This window comes from Acipenser ruthenus, chromosome 3 (genome assembly GCF_902713425.1).
Source record: "Acipenser ruthenus chromosome 3, fAciRut3.2 maternal haplotype, whole genome shotgun sequence".
Classification (NCBI taxonomy): domain Eukaryota; kingdom Metazoa; phylum Chordata; class Actinopteri; order Acipenseriformes; family Acipenseridae; genus Acipenser; species Acipenser ruthenus.
This window is the reverse complement of record NC_081191.1, coordinates 99,775,099-99,802,479: the sequence shown is the minus strand read 5'-3', so window position 1 is coordinate 99,802,479 and position 27,381 is coordinate 99,775,099. Positions and strand designations below refer to the sequence as shown.

The 27,381-nt window shown below is 36.3% G+C and overlaps 1 protein-coding gene across 1 annotated transcript in view; it reads right to left on the bottom strand.

Annotated features, from left to right (window-relative positions):
• Positions 1-9,549: 9,549 nt before the first annotated feature.
• The window catches only part of LOC117394924 (outer dynein arm-docking complex subunit 2-like), an 88,492-nt gene continuing 70,660 nt past the window's right edge, over positions 9,550-27,381 (bottom strand). The window contains exons 18-20 of the mRNA XM_033993666.3: positions 23,583-23,771; positions 23,191-23,412; positions 9,550-9,984 (exon numbers count right to left, since the gene is read on the bottom strand). Of these exons, the coding sequence (XP_033849557.2) occupies positions 9,871-9,984; positions 23,191-23,412; positions 23,583-23,771 (525 nt within the window). The 3' untranslated portion in view covers positions 9,550-9,870. The remainder of the gene's footprint in view (positions 9,985-23,190; positions 23,413-23,582; positions 23,772-27,381) is intronic.

The following is a 27,381-nucleotide window of genomic DNA, read 5'->3' as shown; positions in this document are numbered from 1 at the left end:
GCTGCTAAAATCCCCACTGCCAATCTCTTTTAAGATTTTTTTTACCATGTTGACCCTCTGTCCAGAAGAGTACTATACAGGGAAGAGCCACTCCTATGCGTGTGCATTAGTTATGTAACTTTTGTATCAATGCATTGCTTTGCCAACAAACATACACACTCCATAGGGACTGGATACGATTTGCATTAAATATTATTTTTTAAATTCTAGCAGTTTTCTACTAACACAGACAATTACATAAAAACTAATACAAAATCCAGGAACTGGGACATCACATATTACAGATATCCTCTGTATCCCAATGTCAGATAAACAGAATCCTATGATATTGTATAGCCAGCAACAGTATATACTGTACACAGCATTGTGTTTTAGATGCCTGAAAACAATTATTTCTATTACCGAATTTAAAATGCAGTAATGGGTTATTGTTGTAGCTGGATTTTCTGGTCACTGATCAGAAATGTAGCTACACTTTTTCAAGCACACGTTTTAACCAGTTACAGAGCCCTAGTCAGATATCATTAGTCTACATTGTTTTTTTTGTTTTTTTGTGGCCACAATCCTAGTGCTATTTAAAAATACAGGTTATGCATGGGGGAGAATTGTGCGGTTTTCCATACAAGCCTTAGCTTTAAACAAAATGAAAGAGTTTCTATGCACGTGATATTTAGCAAGAAATGTCCCTTTGATACAGTATGTCAGATGTGATCATGAAAGGACAATAAACTTGTAGCCTCTGTTATTAGACATGTGCTCGTACAGTCTCAGTATGTGATTGTCAAGTGTGATTCAGAAGCACACTAATCATAAAACGAGATGTGATCATGAAAGGACAATAAACTTGTAGCCTCTGTTATTAGACATGTGCTCGTACAGTCTCAGTATGTGATTGTCAAGTGTGATTCAGAAGCACACTAATCATAAAACGACAATGTGACAAGCAAAACTCCTGTACTTATGTGTACAAACCCATTAAATATATATTTTTAAGACCCAGAAAAAACAGATATTTAACATAAATCAGTTTACAAATGCATTTTTATACTTCATAATTGCTGCCATATGCAGAATACCATATGCATGTAAACATGACCTTACAATAGAAAACATTAACTTACTAAGTTGTAATGTTGTCAACCACTAAATGACACTGTAATTATGAAAATATACAATTTCTTTGTAGACAAAACATAAATCAAGTGAAAACAAATGCTGAGTAGCATAAGCAAAGACAGGCAAAAACAATTTAATTCAAATGAACATACTGCAGTCTGCAAACTACTCACATTCTGTTTAGAGTCATTGACCAACAATTTCCAATACTGTAAAACAGGATTTTCTTGCAGCAGCTTAACTTCTCTAATGGCCTTCAAGGTCCATTTTTGCTGCAATAAATGTTTCCGCTTCTTTTTCTTTTAATGTACGGCACATGTATGAATAATATATTTCACGGCACATTAATTTTGCAGATTTTTAATAAACGCGAAATTAGCAAACATTTCTTGCTTTCTTTTTTTACAGTAGTTACTTGATAGCTCAAAATAAATAAATTAATCCTGGGACGAAAGTAAATCTTCAATACATTTTTTTAGTGATAAAAAAACAAAATGTACAGAATTTTAAAATGGTGAAAATCTTATACAAATCACAATAATCTAATATTATATTACATGTATATATTTTTACTTAGAACATTCCCTATCTATATCAATGTCAAGATCAGTACACAAGACATGAAACGCAGGTAGTAATGATAAAAAAAATGGAAGTTTTGAAAAATGTAGCTGAACAAGAACAAAGTTACTGTTTGCAACTGCTGTGTTCTTCTTGGCGAATGTAAAAGGAAGATTTTAAATGCGTGAAGGTGTTTTAACTCATCTAAGGATGTTATTCTCAGGGCAATATGACTGCAAGAGAAGAATAGCAGCATAGTGATTTTATCATATGTTCCTCTGTTCCCCTTATGTTTAAGGTTTGATAGCTTCATGAAAACAGCTTGATGAACATTCAAGGATAATACAGTTTTTGGGGGGAAGCCATAAGGAATTTTTTTGTTTAGCACAGAGCTCAGTGAGGAAAACCCAGTCATTTATGGCTCCCAGCTGTGTATACTTCTAATGTTGCACTGTATGTGCCCGTAGCATCCACTGAAGCAGAAGTAGTCAGCAGCAGGACCCTAACATTCAGTAGAGGAAACTTTAGGAATACTAAAAGAATCTTAATGAATGTTGTCTTTCAAACATAAGGAAACATGCCTTTTAAGTCACGCACAGCACTGCTTCTTCTGTGTTCTATAAATGTTGGTTATTCAGATAGAAATGCAATATACTGTAGTTATTTAGATACATTCCAGGGTTCTCTGTTTTAAAAAGCAAACAGAAGAAAACACAACACTGAAAAGTAAATACATATGTCATTTTAAAGATTGTAACGGTCTCAAAAATGTATAAAACCCTGGCTCTGGTTTTCATCCTCCATATGTGGTCAATTAATAGAAAGTGATGACTTCAAGGTTGTATTGTAATTTTACTATAAGTCAACTAAGATCAAAATAAATATGGTCTTAGCTGACTTATTGTAATATTTGTTTAACTAGTGATAATTCCTTCCTAAACTCTCTGCCTAAACATAAAACAACTGTATTTGCTGTCAAAGTTAACATTATTTAATGTTATATACCTAACTGAGTAACACAAGCAACAAAAAACCTCACCAAAGAAAACCGGCCAAAAAAAAACCACTGGGGTGTTAACAACAAAAAAACTAAACACATTTGCATGTTTTTGGTACACTGGGGCATATTGATTAACAAGTGCACATGTAAACTGAGGGTACTAACTACATCGAGGTATTAGAAAATTATAGCCAAATAAAATCCAAAATGTCTAGGAGACTAGGAGTGTATGATAAAAGTTATTGAAATACGAATACGAAAAAAAGTTATTTATATAGTTTTTGTAAAAGAAAAAAATAATAATAATTTGGCAGTCTGGGAGTGCAGTATTTCTGAATGTAAGACCCTATTGTATTAATCATGATAAAAACAGAGTCATTTCCATATGCAATAAGTTCTGCTATATCACTACTGGACCAACTACAGCCATGCACTTCTTAGATTGAATGCACCTGTTACTGGATTTTAAAATGATGTGATGATGTTATGGTTTAAAGACCACGCTTTCTCACAAGTCCTTGCTAAACCAACGTCATTAGCTGGGCACCTGAATGGGGGAAAGGTGCATTTTCAGAATGTTCTCAACTAAAAATATACACTTTCTTTTTTTTAAATCTAGAACTCCAAAAACACTTTATTATAACTTCTTGTGTTAAACTTACTAAAAAGTGAAGTAGGAAAATGTTTTGCCTCATTAAGCCAGTTATAAACTTTTAGCAACAACTTAATTTGCAGAGCAATACTAACCAATACATTTTTTTTTCAATGTTAATTTTGGCAAGGTAGTCCAAGATTAGAAATAATCAGGGTCTGTGAAACTAGACCCACAAGAGTATCATATTTAGTTATTTCATTGTTGTTTTGAATTATTTGTCTGTTGTACGGGTTCATTTAGAATAGCTGAGACAAGCGTAAGGATTTCTTTTTCTCAGGCTGCAACTTAAACATATGGTAAATGCATGTACTGTTCAAATAAATTATTACATTAATACATTGTATTAGTGGTTTGCTGCCATTTCCTGTATTTCCTTCCACTATAACATATGCATACCCATTCCGTGCTTTTACTAAAGACGCACATTTAACTGAGTTACTACAACAATATAATTCAACAATATCAATTCTCAAATTACTTCTCTTTGGTATAACATGAAACAGTTACTTGACCATGTTATTTTTGCATGGCTTCAAATAAACAGCCTCGAAATTTAAGACAGCAATGCTCCTATCAACTTGTGGTTCATTTAGCATGCCAAGTATTATTTAACAAAAATGTTTCCAACCAAAATGTATGTGTGGTCCTTCACTCTTACTCTATAATTTGAGACCTATTTGAACTTTTTTAAATGACAGGAGGTAGAGAGTAAACAAAGTATTATCAAGTCAAAAGAAAAGGTACACGTTAAAAAATGTTTCAAGTTGTGTACTACTGTCCCAGCATTTTTATGAGGGTGTATTTATTAATTTTGACAAGATCATTACTGCAAACTGAAAACATCTACAAATTATATATATATATATATATATATATATATATATATATATATATATATATATATATATATATATAGTAATTATTATTATTATTATTATTATTATTATTAGCATATTTTCGGTTCAATAATATATTGTAGTGTTGTGGCAGAGTGGTTGCATTGCGCAGGTGTGGTGACGTCACGCACCAGGAAGAAGCGACACAAACCAAAATAGGTATGGCTGAAACGGCCGTAGCCGTGTCTTTATTAAATAATAAAAGCAAAGATTTTAAACATACACAAAACAAAAGGGCACGTTGGCCAAACAGACAAACAAATGGAACCAAACAAGTATCATGCTGATTTTGAGCCAGCATGTATAGCAATTGTTTACTTTGAATTTGCTTTTACCTCCTAACTCCTCACTCGTTCTCCACTCTCGAACACCCTTCCCTGAACAAGCAAAGCGGCAGGTTTTTATACAGGTGACCATCTCCCGAATAGCAACAATTAATCAATGAATTAACTCGGGAGATGGTCACCTTCTGCACAAGGTTTTTATGAATGTGACTATATATTATGAGACCGGCTTTTTGCTAATACTGCCTTTCGCCGTCATATATACCTATAAATCATAATACAAGTACAATAATAAACAAAGGGGCAGGACACTCCGCCACAAGGGTACACAATTATATACCTACCTGCAACAGCCAAATAAGTAGCCAGTTCCTAAAAGGACTCTTAGCAACACAGGAGTAAATCAGCAAAATCTACAACCAATACCAATAACAGGTTTTGAGGAAAACAAGGTTGCCCAAGAGCAATTTATCTGAAGCTTGACTTAGTTGTTGATGGATCTCTAGGACTATTTTGGTTGTATTGGCTTGAAACTTGGAAGATACACCAACCAGCAATGGATTGAATGATCTTGACTTTTATATGGAGGTCTGGAATCTTTCTTGGAAGTTTTCTTGATGCACAGTTACTGTAAAGCAGCTAAATGACTATGACCCTGTGGAAGGGGGGTGGGCAATTCACTGACACACACGAGACAGAAGGTTTTATTTGTAACGCCGCTCAGGTGCACTGATTTATTTTTACCCACAGAGGGTGCTGTCGTCCGTGGCCTGAATATTGGCAACAGTAAACAGGACCACGGGGTTACCAATACTGGTATACAGTCCAGTGCACATACAAGTGGTCGAAAATAATAATGAAAACAAAATGCGAAAGAAAAAGGGAAAATAAAACACAGTAATAAAACTACAAAACGAAAGTGGTGCTTACGCAGTGCCCCCACTGCCGCTAAGCCAGTCAATACGGGCCTCCGACCTACGCTCCGCTATTTTCTATACACTGGGGTAGCCAGAGTTCCCCGTATACTACACACGTCCCCACAGGTACATAATTATTTCTTTTATTTTTTTGTTTCTTATAAGCCGTGCTTGCCTGCTTTTTCTTTACACTGATGTCTTTCTCCAGCGTCACTGGGTATCCTCTCTCCGGCCACACAACCAAGCGCAGTTCTTATGGGCCGAGCAATCCCCCAAGGCCCGCCTCTCAGCCACTCAGAGAGAGGGAAAGCCAACACACCCTCTTCCCTACCTCTCCGTGTCATCGCCATGACTGACAGACGGATCTTACGAGACTGCTGCCCTCTTCCTGCAGAACCACGGATGCGCCAGATAGTCAGTACAGAACTCCCCTATTACACATCCTCCCCCTCAAAATGGCACCACTGGTCCATTCGAAAATCCTACATCCCCATGCCTTCCCGAGAGAAAAAATCTGCGTTTTGATGCAGTTTCCCTGCTCGGTGGACTACCCTGAAGGCATAGGGCTGCAGGGCCAAGTACCACCGCGTTATTCTGTCGTTGTTATCCTTCATCCAGTGAAGCCATGCTAAGGGGGCACCTCCTTCTCAATGGTACTATAGTTTTTCTCATGGGGAAGGAGCTTCCTGCTGATATACAGGACCGGGTGCTCGCTTCCCCGCACCTCCTGAGACAACACTGCCCCGAGACCCGTCTCTGACACATCCGTCTGCAGGGTGAACCTCCTACTGAAATCAGCACTGCATAGCACTGGCTTGCTACATAGCCTTAGCTTCAAAGCAAGAAAGGCTCTCTGGCACAGCTCAGTCCACTGAACTGTATTTGGGGTAGCCTTCCGGGTGAGGTCTGTCAAGGGAGCAGCGAGTGTGGCGAAGCTCGGGATGAACTTCCTATAATAGCCCGCTAGTCCCAAGAAAGAGCGCACCTGGGTTTTGGTCGTAGGGACCTGCCAGTCAGCCAAGGCTTTCACCTTAGCAACCAGCGGGCTGATCTGGCCACTCCCTACTCGATACCCCAAATACTCCGACTCACTCTTCCCCATGGCACATTTCTCTGGGTTAGCAATGAGCCCAGCCTCCCGCAAGGATTGCAGCACCGCCGCTACCTTACACAGATGACTTGGCCAGTCCTCACTGTGGATAACCATGTCATTATTATTATTATTATTATTATTAATTTCTTAGCAGACGCCCTTATCCAGGGTGACTTACAATCGTAAGCAAATACATTTCAAGTGTTACAATACAAGTAATACAATAAGAGCAAGAAATACAATAACTTTTGTTCAAGCAAAGTACAAGTGTGACAAACCACAATTCAATAATACAGCAGATAAAAGTGATAGTGACATCAGGATATGATTAAATAGTGATAGTTACATCAGGTCATCTATGTAAGCAGCGGCTGGAAAGTGGCTGGTGCTCCGTGCAACCCAAAGGGCATGGTCCTAAATAGGTACAACCCGAAGGGAGTCGAAAATGCCGTTCTCTCTCTAGATTCCGGGGTCAGGGGTATCTGCGAGTAGCCCTTCATTAAATCCAGTGTCGTCATAAAATGAGCCGTGATTTTTCATTAACTCGCCTGAAATCAACGCAAAATCGAGTTGACATGTCCGGCTTATCCAGTAAAACAATCGGACTGTTCCAGTCACTTTGGTCAATCTCCACCTTTACTACCTGCCTTTTGCGCTCAGGTATGCGGTACGGCCTCTGGCGAACTGGCGCCCCCGGCTCAGTCTCAATGTGATGGTGGGCTACTCGAGCCTGCCCCGGGACGGGAGAAAACACATCAGGAATCTCCGCCACCAGCGCCGGAACCTGACATTTCTGTGTTGGTGTCAGATTATCTGCAATCTGTACCGACCCCTTTTTCGCCAACACAGAAAGATCAGGTCCCAGGTCTGTGACGTAATTGCAACCAGGGCTTCAAGAGATTTACATGATAAATGTGCTTTTCTCTCCGTCGCTCTGGCTGGCAGATCTCATAATCCACTGTCCCAACCCGGCGCCTATCCTCAAAAGGTCTTTGCCACTTCACCAGAAGTTTGGACTCAGAACTGGGTAACAATAGAAGCACTTTATCCCCTGGCTGAAATGTGCGTAACCGGGCCCCCCTGTTATATTGGGTCTCCTGTCTGTGCTGAGCCTGCTGCAAATTGTCATGTGCCCATTTTCCCACAGACTCAAGACATTTGCGCAGGTCCAACACATACCGGACAGTATTGGTCGAATTATCATGCTGCTCCTCCCACATCTCTCTGACCAGATCGAGCACACCCCGGGGTCTCTGCCCATACAGCAGCTTGAATGGTGAAAATCCCGTAGAAGCCTGAGGTACCTCTCTGATAGCAAATAGAAGGGGAGGAATCAGCTGGTCCCAGTAGGGCAGGTCACTGTCAATAAATCTGCGCAACATGTTTTTGAGGGTCTTATTAAAACGCTCCACAAGACCATCAGTCTGGGGGTGAAAGACCGAGGTCCTAATGGTCTTAATCCCCAAAAGTTTACATGTTCCGCGGACTAGCTGGGACATAAAGTTGGTGCCTTGGTCGGTCAGTATTTCCTTGGGGATCCCCACCCGGGAGAAAACCTTCACAAGCTCGTTGGCAACAGACTTAGCAGATGCAGATCGGAGGGGAATGGCCTCTGGATAATGCATAGGATAATCCAAATTGACCAATAGGTGTGTGTATCCTGCCGCACTCCTTTCTAGCGGTCCCATTATATCTATTCGAATACGCTCAAACGGAGCTTCCACTAGGGGCAATGGCACCAGTGGAGCTCGTGGGACGGCTCTAGGGCTAGCTTTCTGACATTCCCCACAGTGTTCGCAAAAACCCCCTCCGTGTCATCGCCATGACTGGCAGACGCTCCTCTCCCCATTCTAAGTGGCATGGTGGCACCCTTACAATACATGCAACACATACACAGGACAAGACAGACGAGACAAACAAACGGGACAACATACAAGTCCAGCAGACACGGTGCCCGGGTCGCTACAATATCTATATTGTCTTTATTTTTCATATGATATACTTAGTATTTTTAGGAATAATTTGCAGTGCAGCCACAATCTGAGGTCACCAAAAAAAGTGTTTGAGAACCAGTGTTACTGCAAGAGACTAAATTATTTATTTTTCTGCAATCATTGAGTTTCTTTGAGATGTAAAAAGACGATCTTTCTTTATCATTTGCAGAAAGCCAGAGACACCATGTTATACCTCCCCTGATTGCAACTCTTCTGTGGCTTTTCTATTTGTTCTCTCCGTCTGTACTAATCCCAGACAGCCACTGAGCATATGCAACGTATGACACAGTACACACACCACATACTTAATACAGTGCATAATAATAAAAAAAAACACATTGGTACAATGCCGAGCGTCAGTAGGGTTTAGTTGAAATGAAGCAGAACACAACGTGATGTTTTTGTTAATAATTCAATAGAGTAATATCATACTTCTCAGACTATGTGTATCAATTTTTAATTTCCATGGCAGCAGTACAATTAGTGAGGCAATTATACAATTATTTTCCATTTTACTTGTAATTGGTTCTTTTTCCATAATTTAATGACAATTCCATACATTTGAAGCATTTTAATTCAGGTAACTGCAGATTTATTCTGTGTCCTGTTCCAAATACAACGTGACATTCTAATTTTGTGATATTGTTTTTGGAAAATTATGCTTTAAAGGAAAAGCCTGTTTTTAAAATGTTGTAATTAAAATAATCTATTTTAAACCAGCAAAGAGATAAATAACTACTGTTGTTTTTTTCTTGCATATTTGACAATGCAGGTGAATAAATAACATGGGTTTGACATTTTGGCATAGACTTAACATTTTAAAATATTGCTTTTACTTTGATTTTTTGGAGGAGGTATATTATTTCCAATTGCTGCTGCTGTGTGCTGTTAGTTATAGTAACAATACCAGATGTGAAGCCTCTGTTTTCATATTAATCTTTAAAAAAAAGAGCAGACAAAACTATGACGACAGGGCATTTAGGCAGGTTAAAGCACAGAAAGAAAAGTGTAAAGCATTTATAACACAGCCACACACAATGAAGAAAACATTTATTGTTATTAAACCAGACAATGCAAAACATATTGTGAATGGAATTTGCTTAAATATATCTTTGTCAAAAGTAGAATTCAGGTTTTTTTGTAGAATTAAATAGTCAATTAAACATGTTTCAAAATAGCCAATGAAACAAAGCATTCTTCCATTATATATATCTTTTTTTTTCATATTCACAAGAAATCTGGTTTGCTTTAGACAGCATACAAGATCTTTATTGTGTGTCCAGAAAATGTTACTGAGTAAATCATGAATGTGTGATACCTGGGCAGGTAATGTAGTGCTTTGGAATTGGTATGTTTAACCATATCTGGCCTTTTCATTGGCCAGAGCAAGCCTGCGAATATTGGCGACACAACCAGCAGCTGCTTCTTGCAACACTTCATCTGTGGAGCCAACCATGTCCAGAAGAAGCTGTAGGAGAACCAGGGGGAGAAAAAGCAAGTTTAGAAAGGAAACAGAAACTGTAATATCACCAAAACTCCAAATTAACATGATTAATGGTCTTTTTAGATGTTACTTCTAAAATACAATTAGCTTACAAATTGAATAGGAAGAAATGTTCTGTTACCTATGCAGAATTAAAACCTGTGTGACTCCTCTTGTATACTATAAATGTGAAAACATATAAAGTGATAAGCAACACAGATTCTATACACTTGTTCAAAGTCCCTACAGAAGATGCACTCCAGAAATATCTATCTCAGTTGCTATCAAAATGTCAGTCAGCTTTATACAAGAATAAAACTGGGTTTTGTAATGCTCTAAACATGTAACCATCTATAAAAGAATGCATTTAAAACTGAATTTACTTAAATGTTATAACTAAAATCAAATTTTACATGTTGCTAGCGGTGTGTATCATACACCAAAAAGACAAAACTAAAACAAAAACTACTTCTATTACAAGCTTGACCTAAATATAATATAATCTCCGGAAATCCTAAAATACCATCTCGGGAAACCCTAAAATACCATCTCCGTAAACCCTAAAATATCATCTCGGGAAACCCTAAAATATCATCTCGGGAAACCCTAAAATATCATCTCGGGAAACCCTAAAATATCATCTCCGGAAACCCTAAAATATCATCTCGGGAAACCCTAAAATATCATCTCCGTAAACCCTAAAATATCATCTCGGGAAACCCTAAAATATCATCTCCATAAACCCTAAAATATCATCTCCGGAAACCCTAAAATATCATCTCGGGAAACCCTAAAATATCATCTCGGGAAACCCTAAAATATCATCTCGGGAAACCCTAAAATATCATCTCGGGAAACCCTAAAATGTCATCTCCGTAAACCCTAAAATATCATCCCGGGAAACCCTAAAATATCATCCCAGGAAACCCTAAAATATCATCTCCGGAAACCCTAAAATATCATCTCCGGAAACCCTAAAATATCGCTTCTTTTGGCATGAGTTACATGGAAAGGGAGAAACAAAATGCAATTCTAGCTAATAAATAAATAAATAAATAAATAAATAAATAAACAAACAAACAATATGTACTGAATTTAGAATAGAGCATCATTTTTTTGCAAACTAAAATATTATATAAAATGATAATCTGCTAAATATAGCAGCATCAATTAAATACCGACATTGGATTCATAGGCAACTTGTTTTAACCTGCAAGTTGTGAAGGGTTACAGCTGTAAGCATTTGCTACTTAATGCTTGTTGAGATGAAAGCAAGTCTTTGTATTACAAAAAAAAAAAAAATTGCTCACAAACTTACTCTCATAATATATCCGACTGCTAGAACCAATGCAAAGTAAAGAAACATGTTTTTGTTTTGATTAATGCTTAAAAATCTGTTTGAAGTAAAACTGCAAAAAAAAAAAAATCCTAAAACCCTGTTTTTACCTCCTGTAATATCTAAAGGACGAGTTCAGAAATGCTAATAATGTATGCTTGTCTGGAGAATGCTCATTTATAGCCAAGCACATGCCACATGTATCTTTTATTATTATTATTATTATTATTATTATTATTATTTCCTTTTGGATTAAAAAGGACTACATGCAGAGTAAATCAGTTAATTTCATCACTTGTTTACCAAACGTTACTTATATATACGGTATACACACGCCAACCCATTAAATGTTTACTGGAGTGTTAAAAACATACATGAAAATCATAATTCATTCTTGCCTGCAGTGAAAATAAACTGGATAGTTAAAAACAAATGGTAGATCTGAGTTTCAAAATGGCATGTTGCATCAATCTTTGCAAAAGCAAAATGCGTACTGTATATGTTAGCTTTCAACAGCCTATGTTCACAGGATCATTTGGAATTATCTTTATTAGCAAGTCAAGACCTTGTTTGCCCTTATAACACAGTGATTATTAATCAGGGTGCGATTTGATTGGGGGGGGGGGGGGGGGGGCTCTCCACTTACTGTTCAAGTTGACTTCCTACCATAAAGTGAATACTATGTATATTTACTTATGCAATACATCGTGACAACTGTATTTTATTTGTGTTTAAAATGTCACCTACCCAGTTTATTAGTATTATTTCATTAGGCAGTCATCATAAAACTGTACTTCCCATGGTATACAAGATTTGTCCAAATGAAATGCCATATGTGGGAGTTTTATAATTTCTTAATTTTAGAATATGTGGTGTGTAGGGGTGTCTCTTACTGTATGAGAGATGTCATCTCATGCAGTTTGGGCAAGAGGATCACAAGGCAAAGCTGAGCCCAAAGCTCAGCATAATCAAGTTAAAACATAACTGCAATGTAACGCAGCAAAACTGGTTTGTTACGTCCCCATCACGACCAGCTATAATAGGTAAACTTATCAGGAAGAGTCTTTGTGAAAAATTCTTCTTGATGCGCTTTCCTTGAAATGTTTATTTTCTTTAAAAAGGTAATTACTGTCACTGCTGGCTGTAAAGCAGTCATATCACCCTGGAATCCCAAATTTACTGCCGGAATACCAAATGCAACTAGTGTTTCATTAAATCTGAGCTTTTGCACTATTCCAAGGAAAGTATCACAGTTGTTTCAACTGTAGAGTTTTGTCATATTAGCCATTGTAATGCCTGGGTATTTATTTATACCCAGGCATTATTTTTTATGTATCTTTTTATTGGTGATACATAACCCTAACAGGCTGCTCTGCACATTTATGTGGTTTTTCTGGGTGCCAATGCAGAAGGAAAATACATTCCCTGAATTGTCTACAGCAAGATAAATACAGAAAAGAAACAGATGAAAGATTAAACTTCTATCTATGGACTCAGCCAGCATCCTAGGCTGTTTGGCACCCATTAAAAACTGGCAAAATCTTGCCATTCTAGATTTCCAATAAAAAAAGAAAAGACAGCAAATTAGGTAAATATATATATTCTTCCTTTTTATATCTGTATAGATGTACTCATAAAAAATTTTGCACATTTGGCTGCAACAGCTCTTGAAATGGTTTAGCATAGAAAAATGCACAGCATGGCTGCTATAAAACATCTACAGCAAGCGTACAACTTACTGGGACAAATCTCTTTTGTAAGAATAAAATATATTGAATGGTGCCAAAAGTATCCCTCTGCCAGCCTCATTGCTTATTATTAAAACTTGGCCAAATAAGGTCCCCTAAAGCACACAGTTAAGGCAAAGATGAACGTGCCTCTCTTTGCTGCTTTCTCCCAGCTGGGATCTGACAGACTATAAAGCAGTACTTGTTAGATATGCCAAGCCTTAGTAACCTGATAACTTTGCTCTCATTTGAAATATTAACTCCAGTCAGTGGTCTAGCTCCCAAAGATTCCAAGGCTTCTTGACCTCCAGGAAAGAGTTTTAAAACATGTTCTCTCATATTGGCAGCGTTACAACAAGCAGCTCACTGCTGCTTATGCATGTAAGGACCTCGCTTTAAAAAGAGGTGTTGTGGCGTTAAGTGTGTAGGCAGCAGGCTGCTGTTTCCTGCTAAACAGCAGTAAATCCCAAGGAAAAGGTTTACATTGACAGCTCTGAATACAGTGGCCCACAGCTCTCGAAACCTTCGCAAACAACCTATACAAGACCGAAGGTTTGCTTTGCAGATCCTACATTCTCTAGGAAGTTGTCAAAGGCAATGTAACTGAAACTTCCCTTGGAATCCAGTTATTCAGGGAGAACATGGCTTTTTTATTGTTTTGTAAACAGAAATAATTACAATGGACACCACCTGATAGCATGTAGATGGAAAGCTACATACCCTGGGGTGGGTTACACTTTCATCCTAACTCCTGTAGCTAGCACTCACATCTCCAGAAATATTGCAAGTAGTAAATTATAACGCTATAAATTCAACTATAAAAAAAATGTATCAGAATTTCACGTGACTGCAGTACCAAAAAAATACAAATTATGTGCAGTTCTTGAGGTCAGAACAACAACAACAGTATTGTTAGTGCAACAATCTTATAAAAAAAAGACATACATGCACACTTGTGTAATAACAACAAAATGGTAGCAATATGTTTTTCTCATTTACTTTTAAGCCTAAAACACATATCACAAGCTGGCACCAGTCGTTTTCTGAAATACTTTCAGATGAAAATTACCTATAATGATCAGCCACATTTTGTAATTTGTATCAATTTACTTCACAAAGCTCGTCTTATGAAAGAGTCTTTTAATAAAAAAAGCTGGCTAAAGCTGTCCTCAAGGATTGATGGTTTCTGCAAACAATCCGCAGTCCTCTGGAAGTTATGTACAGTAAAAGGCAGCATGTGTTGAATTTGTACAAGGGACAACAAACAAGCATATCAGTATAAAGCTGTAAGATACCAAGCGTAGATGACAAATCAAGCTATAAAGTTTACAATTCATCTGTCTTCTTGTTTCACAAAGTTATGTATTTCTGCTTTCAATTTAGTTAATGTCCCTTATTTCCTTGTATGCATTTTAAACATATATATTTTTTAAACAAACAACTTAGGTAGACCTTTATAATGTACATTACAAAAACATTAAATAAAGTATACAAGAATAACCACTTACCCTTAATATCCATAAACATAATTCCATAAATCGCACTTGCTGTGCACTGCCATTCTCTATGTAGATTTCACATGTTCAGATTTGAAAAAAGCACATCTTTTAGCAAACAAGCATATATATATATATATATATATATATATATATATATATATATATATATATATATATATAATTTTTTTTTTTTTTTTACTTTTTTATCTGGTACCATATGAGATTAAAAAATCAGTTAGTTTGCATGCCACTGACTGTAAAGCATGACAGCCATTATGGGATGAATCTGGCTGGTTGACCAGGAAGTGCAAATATAGCAGAGATGAAAGTAAGTAACAGATGTTTTTTAGTCTAGCATTGTTCCAGATATCATGTTATTGTAAATTATTATAAATACGCTGCCCTGACCTCTCTGCAGTGGCTTCTTGCACATTCTGTGGCATGGAGAATCTGTGATGCATCAGCCGAGTTATAAATATAGTAATCATGTTTCCTAGAGACCTACTGTACATTTCCATTAGCTATGTACAACAGGTAAGATCTATGGAAAAATATCATCTGATATTACTCCTTTAACTGTGGTGGTACTTACGGTAGATCTGCCATTGGCTACTGTACATTAATACAACAGTGACCATTTGGTCTCTTGTTCTGCTAGATCATATGAGGCATCAAACTGAAAAAAGAACTCCCCCTGTAAAGTCTGCAGTGTTGGAATTGAGGCATGTGAAAAGCAGGAGCTTAGCTTTAACAAATGATGGGAAAGGTTCTAGAGCAGAGACCACTGGTTCTGGCTGGGCATGTCTTACAGATATCTAAAAGTTTTCTGGAAAAGAGAACAGATACGACACTGCAACGGGGTGCTGTAATCTTGTTTGCAACATCCACCTCTGCACAACAGATAAACTAAAAAAATTTCAGAGGGAATATGGCAACTTTACTAAATGACAAGCGGTTTCCTTAACTGGCAAATAATGACTTGGGCTATGTGCCCACATACCTCCACAGGTTATCTGGCAGTAAAAGACCTCGGTCATTAACGCTTAATTAGGTTTCTAAAAATAAGTTACAATGTGTTTGCATTTATTCTGGTTCCAAATCAAATAAATGCAATGCAACAAGCAAGGAAATGCTTTTGTATTCAATAATACATGATTTTGTCATACAATTTCATGAAGTGATGTTTAAGGCATGTTATAACTCAACTACTCTCTCAATCCTCTAATAACCACTACTTGAGTGTATTCCAGAAAAGACCTCAAATTACTCTAATGATAATACAAATTAGCTGTTGTGGTCTTACTGTACTTGCAAGAGTAGCCACTGTTTTGCAAGAGAACAGTACACCGCACTGGCACAATCCTCTTTGCATTGAAATATCAAATTGAAATTTGGAATATTTAGAAATACCATGTACATTTCCTAATACGCCCTTCACTGGTTAGCCTCCTTGCTGCACGTTCTCCACATACCTGCCAGATCAGCAGGAGCCAAACAAACAGAGGCAAACACGGACCAATCAGTTACTGTCATCCTGCTTGGAAATACAAGGGAAACTGGGACACTCAATCAGGGGGCTAGAGAGTAGGACTTCGATGCGGTGCAAGAGAGAGTCAGGACTTTCTTCATTTACCTTTACTACTGCAAACTGAAGACCTGTCCTTTCGTTTGCCACAAATTGCTGTATTCTGTATTCTGACCATTCCGTTATGTTGGTTTGATGAAAATCAGTTTATTATTAATACGTTAATACTTATCATCTAAATAATAATAATAATGTAACTTAGCAGCCAATCCAAAAACTCTAAACCGACAACCCCTTGAAAAGGGCAAAATAAACACAGCACTCCAAGAATGTTCATTGAGTATCCTGTTTATATAACAAGTACAACGTATGAGAAAGAATGCATATATTTATAGAATTACTTTCCTTAAATCAAGCACTGCATCTGCTTAGAAGTGTGGCGTAATATAGAACAGTGCAAATCGTCATTGGATTTGAATGAATACAAAATTAACATTCCAAAATTAAATCACTCTGTAGTGTTGAATATATGAAAAAGTGATTCGACGCTACAACACTCATTCGTATATCATATAAGCAATGACAGATTAAAAAAATCTTTGTAAATAGTTATTTAAATTGAGATGACATTGTACTTACACCAAGTAGCCATTCTTCAATTCCCCTGTGCAAAATGTGACCTTATTACAAATAATATTGAGCAATTTGCTTACTCTCTTGCCAGTCTTCCCTTTTATAGAGCTTAAGTAATAGAAATCTGTCCAAACACTAATGTATTTTCCAGTGTAAAAAATGTTTTTAAAAAATTTAATTTCCTCTCCTAGCTTAAGGGAATGAGTTATACACCATTACAAATACTGGGAAGAAAAGTTACTTACTGAACAAGGTACTGAAATGAATTAATGGTCCTAATGAAACCATAAGAGGTCATTAAGCACCATGTGGGTGTAGAAGATTTAGTGAGAGCTTTTCAAGGATTAAAAATTGATTTAAAATATCATAAAACAGGGGTTGGCATGCATCTGATTTATACCCAAATCAACTAGAAGGAAAATACATAATGTCCATATGTGTGTGTGTGTGTGTATATATATATATATATATATATATATATATATATATATATATATATATATATATATATATATATATATATATAATTTATGCACAGTTTTTCAAACAAACTTTTTTTATTCAAAGCTGTAGTGGTTAAACTGAACAGTGTTATATGAGGAGGCGGTTAAATGTCAGCAAAACTTGCAAAGAAAATGTACAAAATGAAATTTAATGTTTGCATAAGTATGTCAGTCAGTACTTGGTAGAAGCACCTTTTGCAGCAATTACTGCTATGGGTCATTTTGGATAGGTCTCTACTAGCTTTGCACATTAGGATGGCGACATTTTTGCCCGTTCTTCACAGGAAAATTGTTCCAGTTCTGATAAGTTTGTTGGGGATCGTCGATGGACTGCAATCTTCAAGTCTCGCCATAAAATTTCGATTGGATTCAAGTCAGGACTTTGACTGGGCCACTCAAGAACATTAATTCTCTTCTTGTTCAACCACTCCAGTGTGGCTTTGGCTTTGTGCTTCGGGTCATTGTCCTGCTGGAATATGAATTTCCTCCCCAGTTTCAGAGTCTTGGCTGACTCAAACAGGTTTTCCTCAAGGACTTGCCTGTACTTTGCACCATCCATTCTCCCCTCTATCCTGACAAGCTTCCCAGTCCCTGCTGAAGAGAAGCATCCCCATAACATGATGCGGCCACCACCATACTTGACAGTTGGAATGGTGTTGACTGGGTGATGTGCAGTGTTGGGCTTACGCCAGACGTAACGCTTGTAATAAAAACCGAAAAGTTCAATTTTTGTCTTGTCTGACCACAAAACCTTTTTCCAGATGTCTGCAGTATCATCTACATGCTTTTTCGCAAACTCCATATGTGCTTTAAGATAAGGCTTTTTGAGTAATGGCTTCTTTCTTGCCACTTGTCCATACAGGCCAGCTTTGTGTAGGGGCAGGCTTATTATTGATGTGTGAACACTGATTCCCATCTCAGACACAGAACTTTGCAGATCTCTCAAGGTCATTGTTGGCTTCAGAGTGACATCCCGAACCAGTTTCCTGCTTGCCCGGCTGCTCAGTTTGGGAGGGCGACCTGATCTGGGTAGTGTCTGGGTGGTATGATGCATCTTCCAATTCTTAATGGTGGACTTCACTGTGCCGAGAGGGATAATCAGTGCCTTTGAAATTTTCTTGTACCCTTCTCCTGCTCTGTGCCTCTCTACCACTTTATCCCTGACTTTTTTTTATCCTTGGTCATCATGGTTGCTTTGTTGGATCACTATGCGAGTTGCAGCTTGAAAGTCTTTATATACCTGAGGAAAATTATCTACAAGTTAAACCACTTTGTGTACACACAGGCTGAAACCATTTCAATAATTGTGTGACCTTTTAAATAAATCATTTGCACCTGACCTGATTTAGGGCTGCAGTAGCAAAGGGGCTGAATACTTATGCAACTGAGATGAATCTGTTTTTCCCTGTAAATCTTACTTATTTATATTCTATATGCATTTTTTAACTACCAATGTCGAGCAGTTTGTGTAGATTCTATATGTAAAGTCTAATTTGAAAGCGTTGCGGAGTACGCTCAGGTGCCAACAAAATGTAAAAACTTTGCAGGGGGGCGAATACTTCTGTATATATATATATATATATATATATATATATATATATATATATATATATATATATATATATATATAGTGAAATAACACATTTTAACTTCCTGAATTATTTTACTCAGTCACACGACATATTAATTTTCCACTTAAATACACATCTCCATTGTTAATAATAATAATAAAAAAACACTGATCAATAACTCACTTAAAAGTAAGAGCTATTCATATTCAAGCTCAAAGCTTTAATCCCTAAAAGACAGTATCCCGCATGAAGTCCCATGTTTATTAATTCAAAGGCTAAGATATTACTGACATAGTTCACTTGAGGATATCTTGTTATTCTTATCTCTTGATGACATCCTGTATCTTAAAGGGACTACTGTACAAAATTGACCACGCAGTATGTTTTAAAATAACAACTGTGTTTCTTTACAGTCTTATTAATGAAAGTATGTTATTATTGTAATCAGTTGTTATACCTGCAATTGCACATGAATAATAATAGTATAATACCATGTCTATCATGAACTTGTATTGTGTGCAGTATTGTGATGAATAATAGTTTCCCCTGTTAATTATACAGCACAAGGACAGGACCCTAAAACACACACACACAATCTAATTCATACAAGGTACTGCTCAGCATGTATTAGCCCTGTGATTGGTAAATTGACAGTGATCCACAATCCTCTTTTATCTGACTACCCATCGACTTGTCAATTAGTCATGCAGCACTGAGTGGTGCTGACAGTGATGACAAGATTGCAAATCTACAGTTACTTTTTCTCCATGTTAATGGCAAGCACAGTGCTCTCCTACAGTTTTTAGAAACACACGCTTTACTTGTTTGAATAGCCTCACACTGTAGTAACTGAATATTCAATTTTTCTCAAAATAAAAAACAAGGAAATGAGGTCTGAATTATTTAATCATCTCAATATCAAAAGATGTGAGCAGCATCAACAACATATGGGAAGATATCCAATTGAGATGGAACTTTCTAAAGGACATTCTTCATCCCCGACATATTTGTTTCTTCAATATCTTCTCTAATCGTGTGTAAACAATGTCTTGTTTGATGTGCCACTATTATACATGTTCTTTGTACAGCAATTAGCTCCTCGCAGGGTTTGTACATTACTAACAGAAACAAATAAATAAATTGTGGTAATTGCAGGGCAATATATTTCCATTCAGATATTTACCAGTCACCATAATTTATGGATCTGGCACTCAGAGTTAAAGAGAAAACTTTTGCCCAGTTTTGTTGTAAGTTTAACTTAAAATATTCTGTAAAATGACTTTTGCAAATTGGACAGAACTCTTTTGGAATACCAATAGTTAAAATGATGGGTTCTGCTGAAACACATACAATGTCAAGGCAGTACTAGCTAAAGCACAGATTAAAATATACTTGGGAACAAATTCCACTACCATTTCCTTTTGCTGATGTCCCTCCATTCCTGATTTACAGTAAGCATTGAACCCTGGAATAGAATCTAACAGGAGGGTTTCTTTATCTAAACTACAAACTTGTTGGGGGTCGAAAATCCTTAATGCCATCAGAAACTTGTGAGCTGGTTGAATAAAACGTGGTTTTATTCTGCACTGATCAGGGTTGTAGTAGCTTGTCAATTTTCCATAAACTTTGTGGAAAGTTTTAGCACACTGTTTGTGTACACTGGCATCTGTGCTCGTGCTCTGTATGTATTTAGTAATTGTGTAACTTTATTAAGCATCTGATGAACTCTAACATTACAGATTTCAAACCACTGTATAAGATCCACTAGTCCCTTACCATGCGTTGCAATCAAGGAGAGTTTAGTCACCAGGTAGATATTGCTGCATGCAATCTCAAAGAAATGTTTTTTTGATTTTGTTGGTGCATCCATTTTTTCTAAAACAGCTAATCTTGAGGTAAGCTTTTTCTTTAAATGCATTCATTTCTTAAATGGCCAGAATTGTCCCTTGTAATTAGGGGGTATTTTCTAATTATCCAGAATGTGTCGATTCCTTAGTTATTCGTTAGATCAGTTTAGCTGGAGTGGCTACACAGACATCTGGAGGCTTAGGACTGAATTGCAGGTTAGTCCTGGCGTTTAAATTTTCCCGTGAATTTCACAGGGCCCTACTTATGAAATCTCTACCAAAAACCTTCACATGAAACGGTGAACATTTGATCAATGAACTACCATAGAATGCAGAGATTTTTTATTATCAAGACAATCAAATCTCACCACATACTACTTCAATTGAAATGTTTACTCTTATTGTACTTTATGGAAATAATTATCTGCAGTCTTCAATTTTACTGTACCAAGTCTTTATTGTTAACTATGTGCAATCCTGTATGTCATTATATAATTGAATCTATTGATTTAAAATACATATTTAATTACAATTAGCAACTTAATTACCCAATGCTATTTTCATAGTTTGATGCATACCGTAATAATTACATAAATTGTGCTCTTTTCTGTTTTGTGAAGTGTTCTCTTTAGGATCCTTTATACAAGACCTGCTCTAGCTTTGCTGTCAGCCTTACCCATAAAGAATACACAACACTTAAAACCATAGAAAGGTATATACAGTATTACACTGCATGTTATAACTTATTTTCACCGCATCACCACATAAAAATGGCAATTGCCAGTTACAGTGCGATTGCTAGCTAGTCTAAGTTTTTCAGTCAGGAAGAAAAGATCTTCTTCAGCTTAGCCTTCAAGAAAACAAAAATCACAATCCAACTAGCTACCTTGACAGCAGGCAGGCATATGTATATACACGTATGTATTGTCAGGATTTGTTCTGCATTGCAATAAAACATACTCTCTGGTTTTCTGCTGCCCTCAGCATGAAATGATACATCTGCTACACACGGTCCACCGTAAGAGTCACCTTTGTTTGACCACTGTAAATCTGTTCTAACACAGCTGGAAAATATAGTCTCCCAGTCAGGTGTTAAATTTGTCTATGGTTTTCTTTCTAGACAAAACTTCCTCAGCCCTGCCACAAACAAGCTAAGACAGAATGTTGCTTCCATTTTCAAATGTAACTAATAGCAACAGTTGCCCAAGATACAGTATTTGAATTTCTTTCTCATGGTATTTAAAGTGTACAAGAGAGATGGCACTAGGCATACTGTGCAATGTTTACTTTTCTGAATTCGCATGACTGGAAGAATATTTAGCCATGTTTCCATCTTTTTTCTGATTCATTTGTCAATGTCTTTATAGTAGTTGCATGTATTAATATTTCAAATCAAATTATTATTATAATAATAATAATAATAATAATAATAATAATAATAATAATAATAATAATAATAAATTATTATTATTATTATTATTATCATCAGAAACATACCCCTCGAGGAGTTTCTTTTCCATCTGATATATCTACAAAAGCAGAGCTTTTTGAACCTTTGGTCACTGTTACAACATACAGTAAATTATGTAATAAAAGAACATAAAACAAAGGAAGAATCTTGTAAAGAAGACTTTTTCATGTCTGTTTTGTAGTATGTTTGTTACATTAGCTACATTAACAAACCAACACATTAAAACTAAAAATGTTGAATAACAAGACATTACTAAGACTGACATCTACTACCGTATTTAAAAAAAAAAAAAAAATACCGTTAGGGATAGCAATCTACAATTAATAACTCTTGAAAAAATTCATATTGTAGGTTCTTGTAAAAGGAATATATATTTTAATAATGCTCTCAAGCAGAATTAAACCTTTACTTTTTTGATTACTTAAAATGTGACACATGCATGTAACATTTACATTTTTGTTTCACATTACCCACCTCACAATGTTCTGTTTAACACACTCCATTCTCCACTTTTTAAAACAAGACAGTGAGGCGTAGTGCCTTGCGTGCACTTATTGTCGTCTAATGGGTCAGCATGCAATAATGTAACATACTCTAGCAGGTGGGGTACAAGTCTTGTACAGTACTGTGCGTCATACCAATGACACCATCAATGTCACGATAAGATTTTGAACAACACCAAAAAACTAAAAGAAAACCAGCAACAAACTGCTACAGCAACAAGAAAAGCATATGGGTGTTCTTTTTAAATACAATGATTCTTTTGTCCTTTATTTCTTGGTAAATAAATAAAAAAAATAATAAAGGCAGCTGAATTGAAGCTTGAGCTCGTACGGGCTCCTTGTTTAAAAAATAAGGGCCACCATCTGCTGATTTCTGTGGTTATAGCAGCTTATAACACACAGCATCCTCTTTTACTAATTTCATATATTTATGTTTTCTTAGTATCTTAGTCAACCGCATTTTCTATTCATAACTTATTTTCTTATTTATTAACTATTAATGCTTATTTTTTTACCTTTTATATTTACATGCATGAAATCCCAAGTTTATTAAATGATTTATGTTTTGGAACTCACCTTCACCACTGCATTTTCATGCATGGTAATGCAGTTGTTTGGGTCTCTTGAAAGCTGAAAAAGGGCCTGTGCTGTTGCTCGGTGGACTGAAGTGTCCTGTGAATTCAGGTACTGCACTAGAGGGGCAACAGCACCAGCCTCCCCAAAGGAAACTCTATTGCTGCCCCACATACAGCACCGAGCTATAGCCTCGGCCAAGTGACGACGCAGTTTATCATCAGTCTGCAGAAAAAAAGCAAGACAATCCTGATATGTGCTTTTTCAAATTCATTTCTGCAATCTCAAATATTGTCAATTCCAAAGACAGTAAACATTCAAGTTTCTGCTTTAACCGTGAAAAAATAAAACATACAACTTCATTAAACAAAAACAAAAAATGTCAGTTTACTTACAGTGCTTGCCAATTTGGCCAGCATTGGAACAACTCCATGATCTGTTATTACTGCCAGATTTTCTTCATCTTTGGCTATTCTGGCTATGGCAGCGCATACACCTGCAAGCACTTCTTTATTGTCAGACTTTAACAAATTAACAATAAGCTCCAGTCCACCAACAAAGGAGCGCACCATTTCACCTGCATCCTAAACAGAAAGATAGAAAAAACTGTTATTAGTAATTTATTAATAAAAGTGTGATGTTATAATGTGGCACGGATTGCTCAATAATAACATGAAATATAGTACACAAATTAACAAACATGGCTATATATATATATTTATATATAGCGCAAAATAAAGTACCACTAATAAAAACAAATTACAAAATCACGCTACATATTTATAAAAAGGGGAGTAAATTAATAAGCAGGAGGAAACTTTGATATAAAGTTTTATTATTTCAGATGCACCAAAACAGATATGTAAATCATATTTCAGTTAACTCCTATATTCATGCCACTCAAACAAAAGAGTTTGCGTTTAGACTGCAGAGCAATATGCATTCTTAAACAAGGGGTGTTAGTACCGGGCATCCAGCTGCACTTCTTGCATGACTGTTGTAAATCCACTCTGCCGTTGCTAACTTAAACCAGATGCCTTTTATCTAAATTACTGCACAAGAAATATCAAATTCCTTCACTGTATACATGGAATGCAATGTTTAGCTCTTGTCACTGACCGAGCACCAGAAATCACAGAAATACCATGAACCCCAAATAACTGGTGCTATAAATATTAGACAAAAATTGACTATGTTTACAACATAAAATTGTATGCTATTGTGGTTTCTTTTTAATACGAAACAATTTTTGATTTACCTGCTTTTTCTATGAGGGTTTACAACAAATGTGTCTGTGGCATGAGGTGGGCATCATTGTATTTTAATTGAGGTGTGACTAAGTTAAAATGGTAGAGTTCAAGTTAAAATTAAAAATACATTTGGGACACACGGTACAGAAAAATAAATATAAAACATACTTACTGTTAACAATATAGTAAAATAGCACAGAACGATCTCTTAAAGAAATCCAGCCTATTTAACGATTCAGTTAAATGGAGTGTGAAAGGGTAGTGTCACGGCCCACGCTGGTTACTCTCAGTAACCAGTATAAGCAGTATGTGCAGTATAAGCGTGTATTTATTAACAAAAACAAAAGTGTTAAAGAAACAAAACAACTACACAAATAAAAAGAAACATGAAACCGCTATTCTAGTGCTTTAGCTGTGAGCACACCCTGCTACTCACAGCCTTTACCTCCCTACTTCTCCTTGCTTTTATACCATGTGGCTGAGACTTGATTGATGATCAATCATTCAATCAACACCCAGCCACATGCCACACTTGTATTCTGCAGGGATGGAACTAACCCCATCTCTGCCAAACTAAATAAAAACACACCCCACAGTATCTACCCTGCCACATGGAGTGATGTGTATATATACTATTTATTTAGCACATACTGGTTTCTTTTGAAATCTTTTGCTTTTAACAAGTGGCATTTTCCCATTATGTAAAGCTGCAGTGATTGTAGGCGATAGCCTACCCCTTAATACGTGGCTCGAATCCCATCTCAGAGCAAGGTTGAAATTGATCCCACAACATCGGGTTTATAAAGCGGCTATTTTGTACCACCTGTTGTTTTTTAAGAATGCACAAAACCTTAGCTATTACAAAAGCTGACATCATACAGATCTGCTTTGGAGGAGGATTGCATGTGATATATCATCCTAAATCGGTGGGCTTTTATCCAGTTCTAACTTCCATTTTCAGGTACATTATTGAACTATCCCAATTGCTTTCTTCAAAGAGTATGAAGGTAAAACATTACAACAATTCAAATGAGGGCTTTCTGTCTAGACCAGGGATCTCCAACCCTGGTCCTGGATAGCCCCAATCCTGCAGGATTTCTAGGTGTCTTTACATCATCAATGGCTAAATATCTGGAACACCTGTTAATCTTGTCTAATTAAGCCAATAATTGGTGCAATTAAGTAACTGAGAGCTTGGCTGAAACGAAAACCAGAAGACCCTGTAGCTCTCCAGGACCAGGGTTGGAGACCCCTGGTCTAGACTATTACATTTCAAGAACCTGGTTGATTCCTGTTCATAAGTGGGAAGGAGTTCCAAAAAATAAAGAAAAAGTTAACGTCTGGAAACACCAATACTGGTATATTTAATATTTATTTAAATGGTAATGGTAATAGCCTAAAGGCAATGGTAGATCAGCACATTATTACCTTTATAGATTGAAAGGAGAAATAAAAAACTGTCTATTCCTCGCAATGCCAGTGAACAGTGATTTAAATATACTTTTTTTAATAAAATGAATGAAAATCACACAGTGAAGTGCTACAAAACATTTTGAAAAATGTGTTCCTGCGCCTTTAAGACAAGTCTGGGATTTTGGATTGAGATATCTAGTGCCTCACAACTTCAATAAAAATGTAATATGTTATCTCAAGAGAGAACTGTGGTCTGAGAATGTAAAACAAAACTAAAATATGACAGGGTCAGTTTGCATTAATTGAAAATTAGAGATTGACTTGATTAGAAAATATAATGGTTTTGCTCAAACCAATAATTAATTGTTTAATAAAAATGATATTCAATGGCTTACAGTGTATGCAGTAGTTACTGGTATGTTTCTTCACAGCAACTGAAAAAACACACATGACAGCTTGTCATATATTAAAAAGCCTATATATTGTACAGCATATTTACTATTTATTTGGCAATCGTGAATTGTATCTTTAAAATATATATATATATATATATATATATATATATATATATATATATATATATATATATATATATATATATATATATATATATATAGATAGATAGATAGATTATTCAGTTTCTATTTCATATCTGAAATGAGAACTTTAGGTCTGGAAAGCCATTTTTAATTTTTTTAATATAATTCTGCTCATCCGATCACCAAATAAAACCTTTTGTTGTACATTTCCTATGTGGTGGCTTATCCTACTCTATATAATGGGTACAAATGGGTGAGTTTGTTGACAGTCGCCCAATTCACTTATATGTACCTATATTTGGCTTTTTACTGTACAGGCTTTGCTTGTTCCTACTGTTTTAAGAATGTAAAATGATCTATCCATTGCCACTGTATACATCAGAATTGATGCAAAAGGAATGCCTACATGTTCTGTATGTATGCCCTGAGTCTCGGGATCAGGATTAATCATACTATAATTCCCAGGGCAAAACTCAGTACATGATCCCTATTCAATTCCATTTATAAATAACAGTTTCTACATTAATGATTCTTTACACTTAGAATTCATGAAGCACTGTGGCAAAGTGCCCCGCCCCTGTGTGCATTTGTGTGTTCTGTGTTGTGTATATGCGTGCGTATGTTAATGTTGGTGTATAGTCATTGGTACACGGGATATAAACGGGTCTGTGTTTCACGTGTATTTAAAAAGTGTATATTTGTATTTAGGCACGGGATTGCACATCACGCACGTGCATTTAAAATATAATATGTGAACACGGGGTTTCACGTAATTAATTCACGTGCTGGGATTCAAGTGAATAATTAATTAGTAATTGAATCCCAGCACAACAGTATATATAGATGCACATTTTCACTCAGTGGTGGTTGGGTGTTCGGAAGAGGAGAACGGGTGAGAGAGAGAGGAGAGTTAAAATAAGTAAAAACGTAAAGATAAGTTTGTTTGTACTCACCGTGTCTGTCTGTCTCTCCGTGCACCGTTTGTTTAGTGT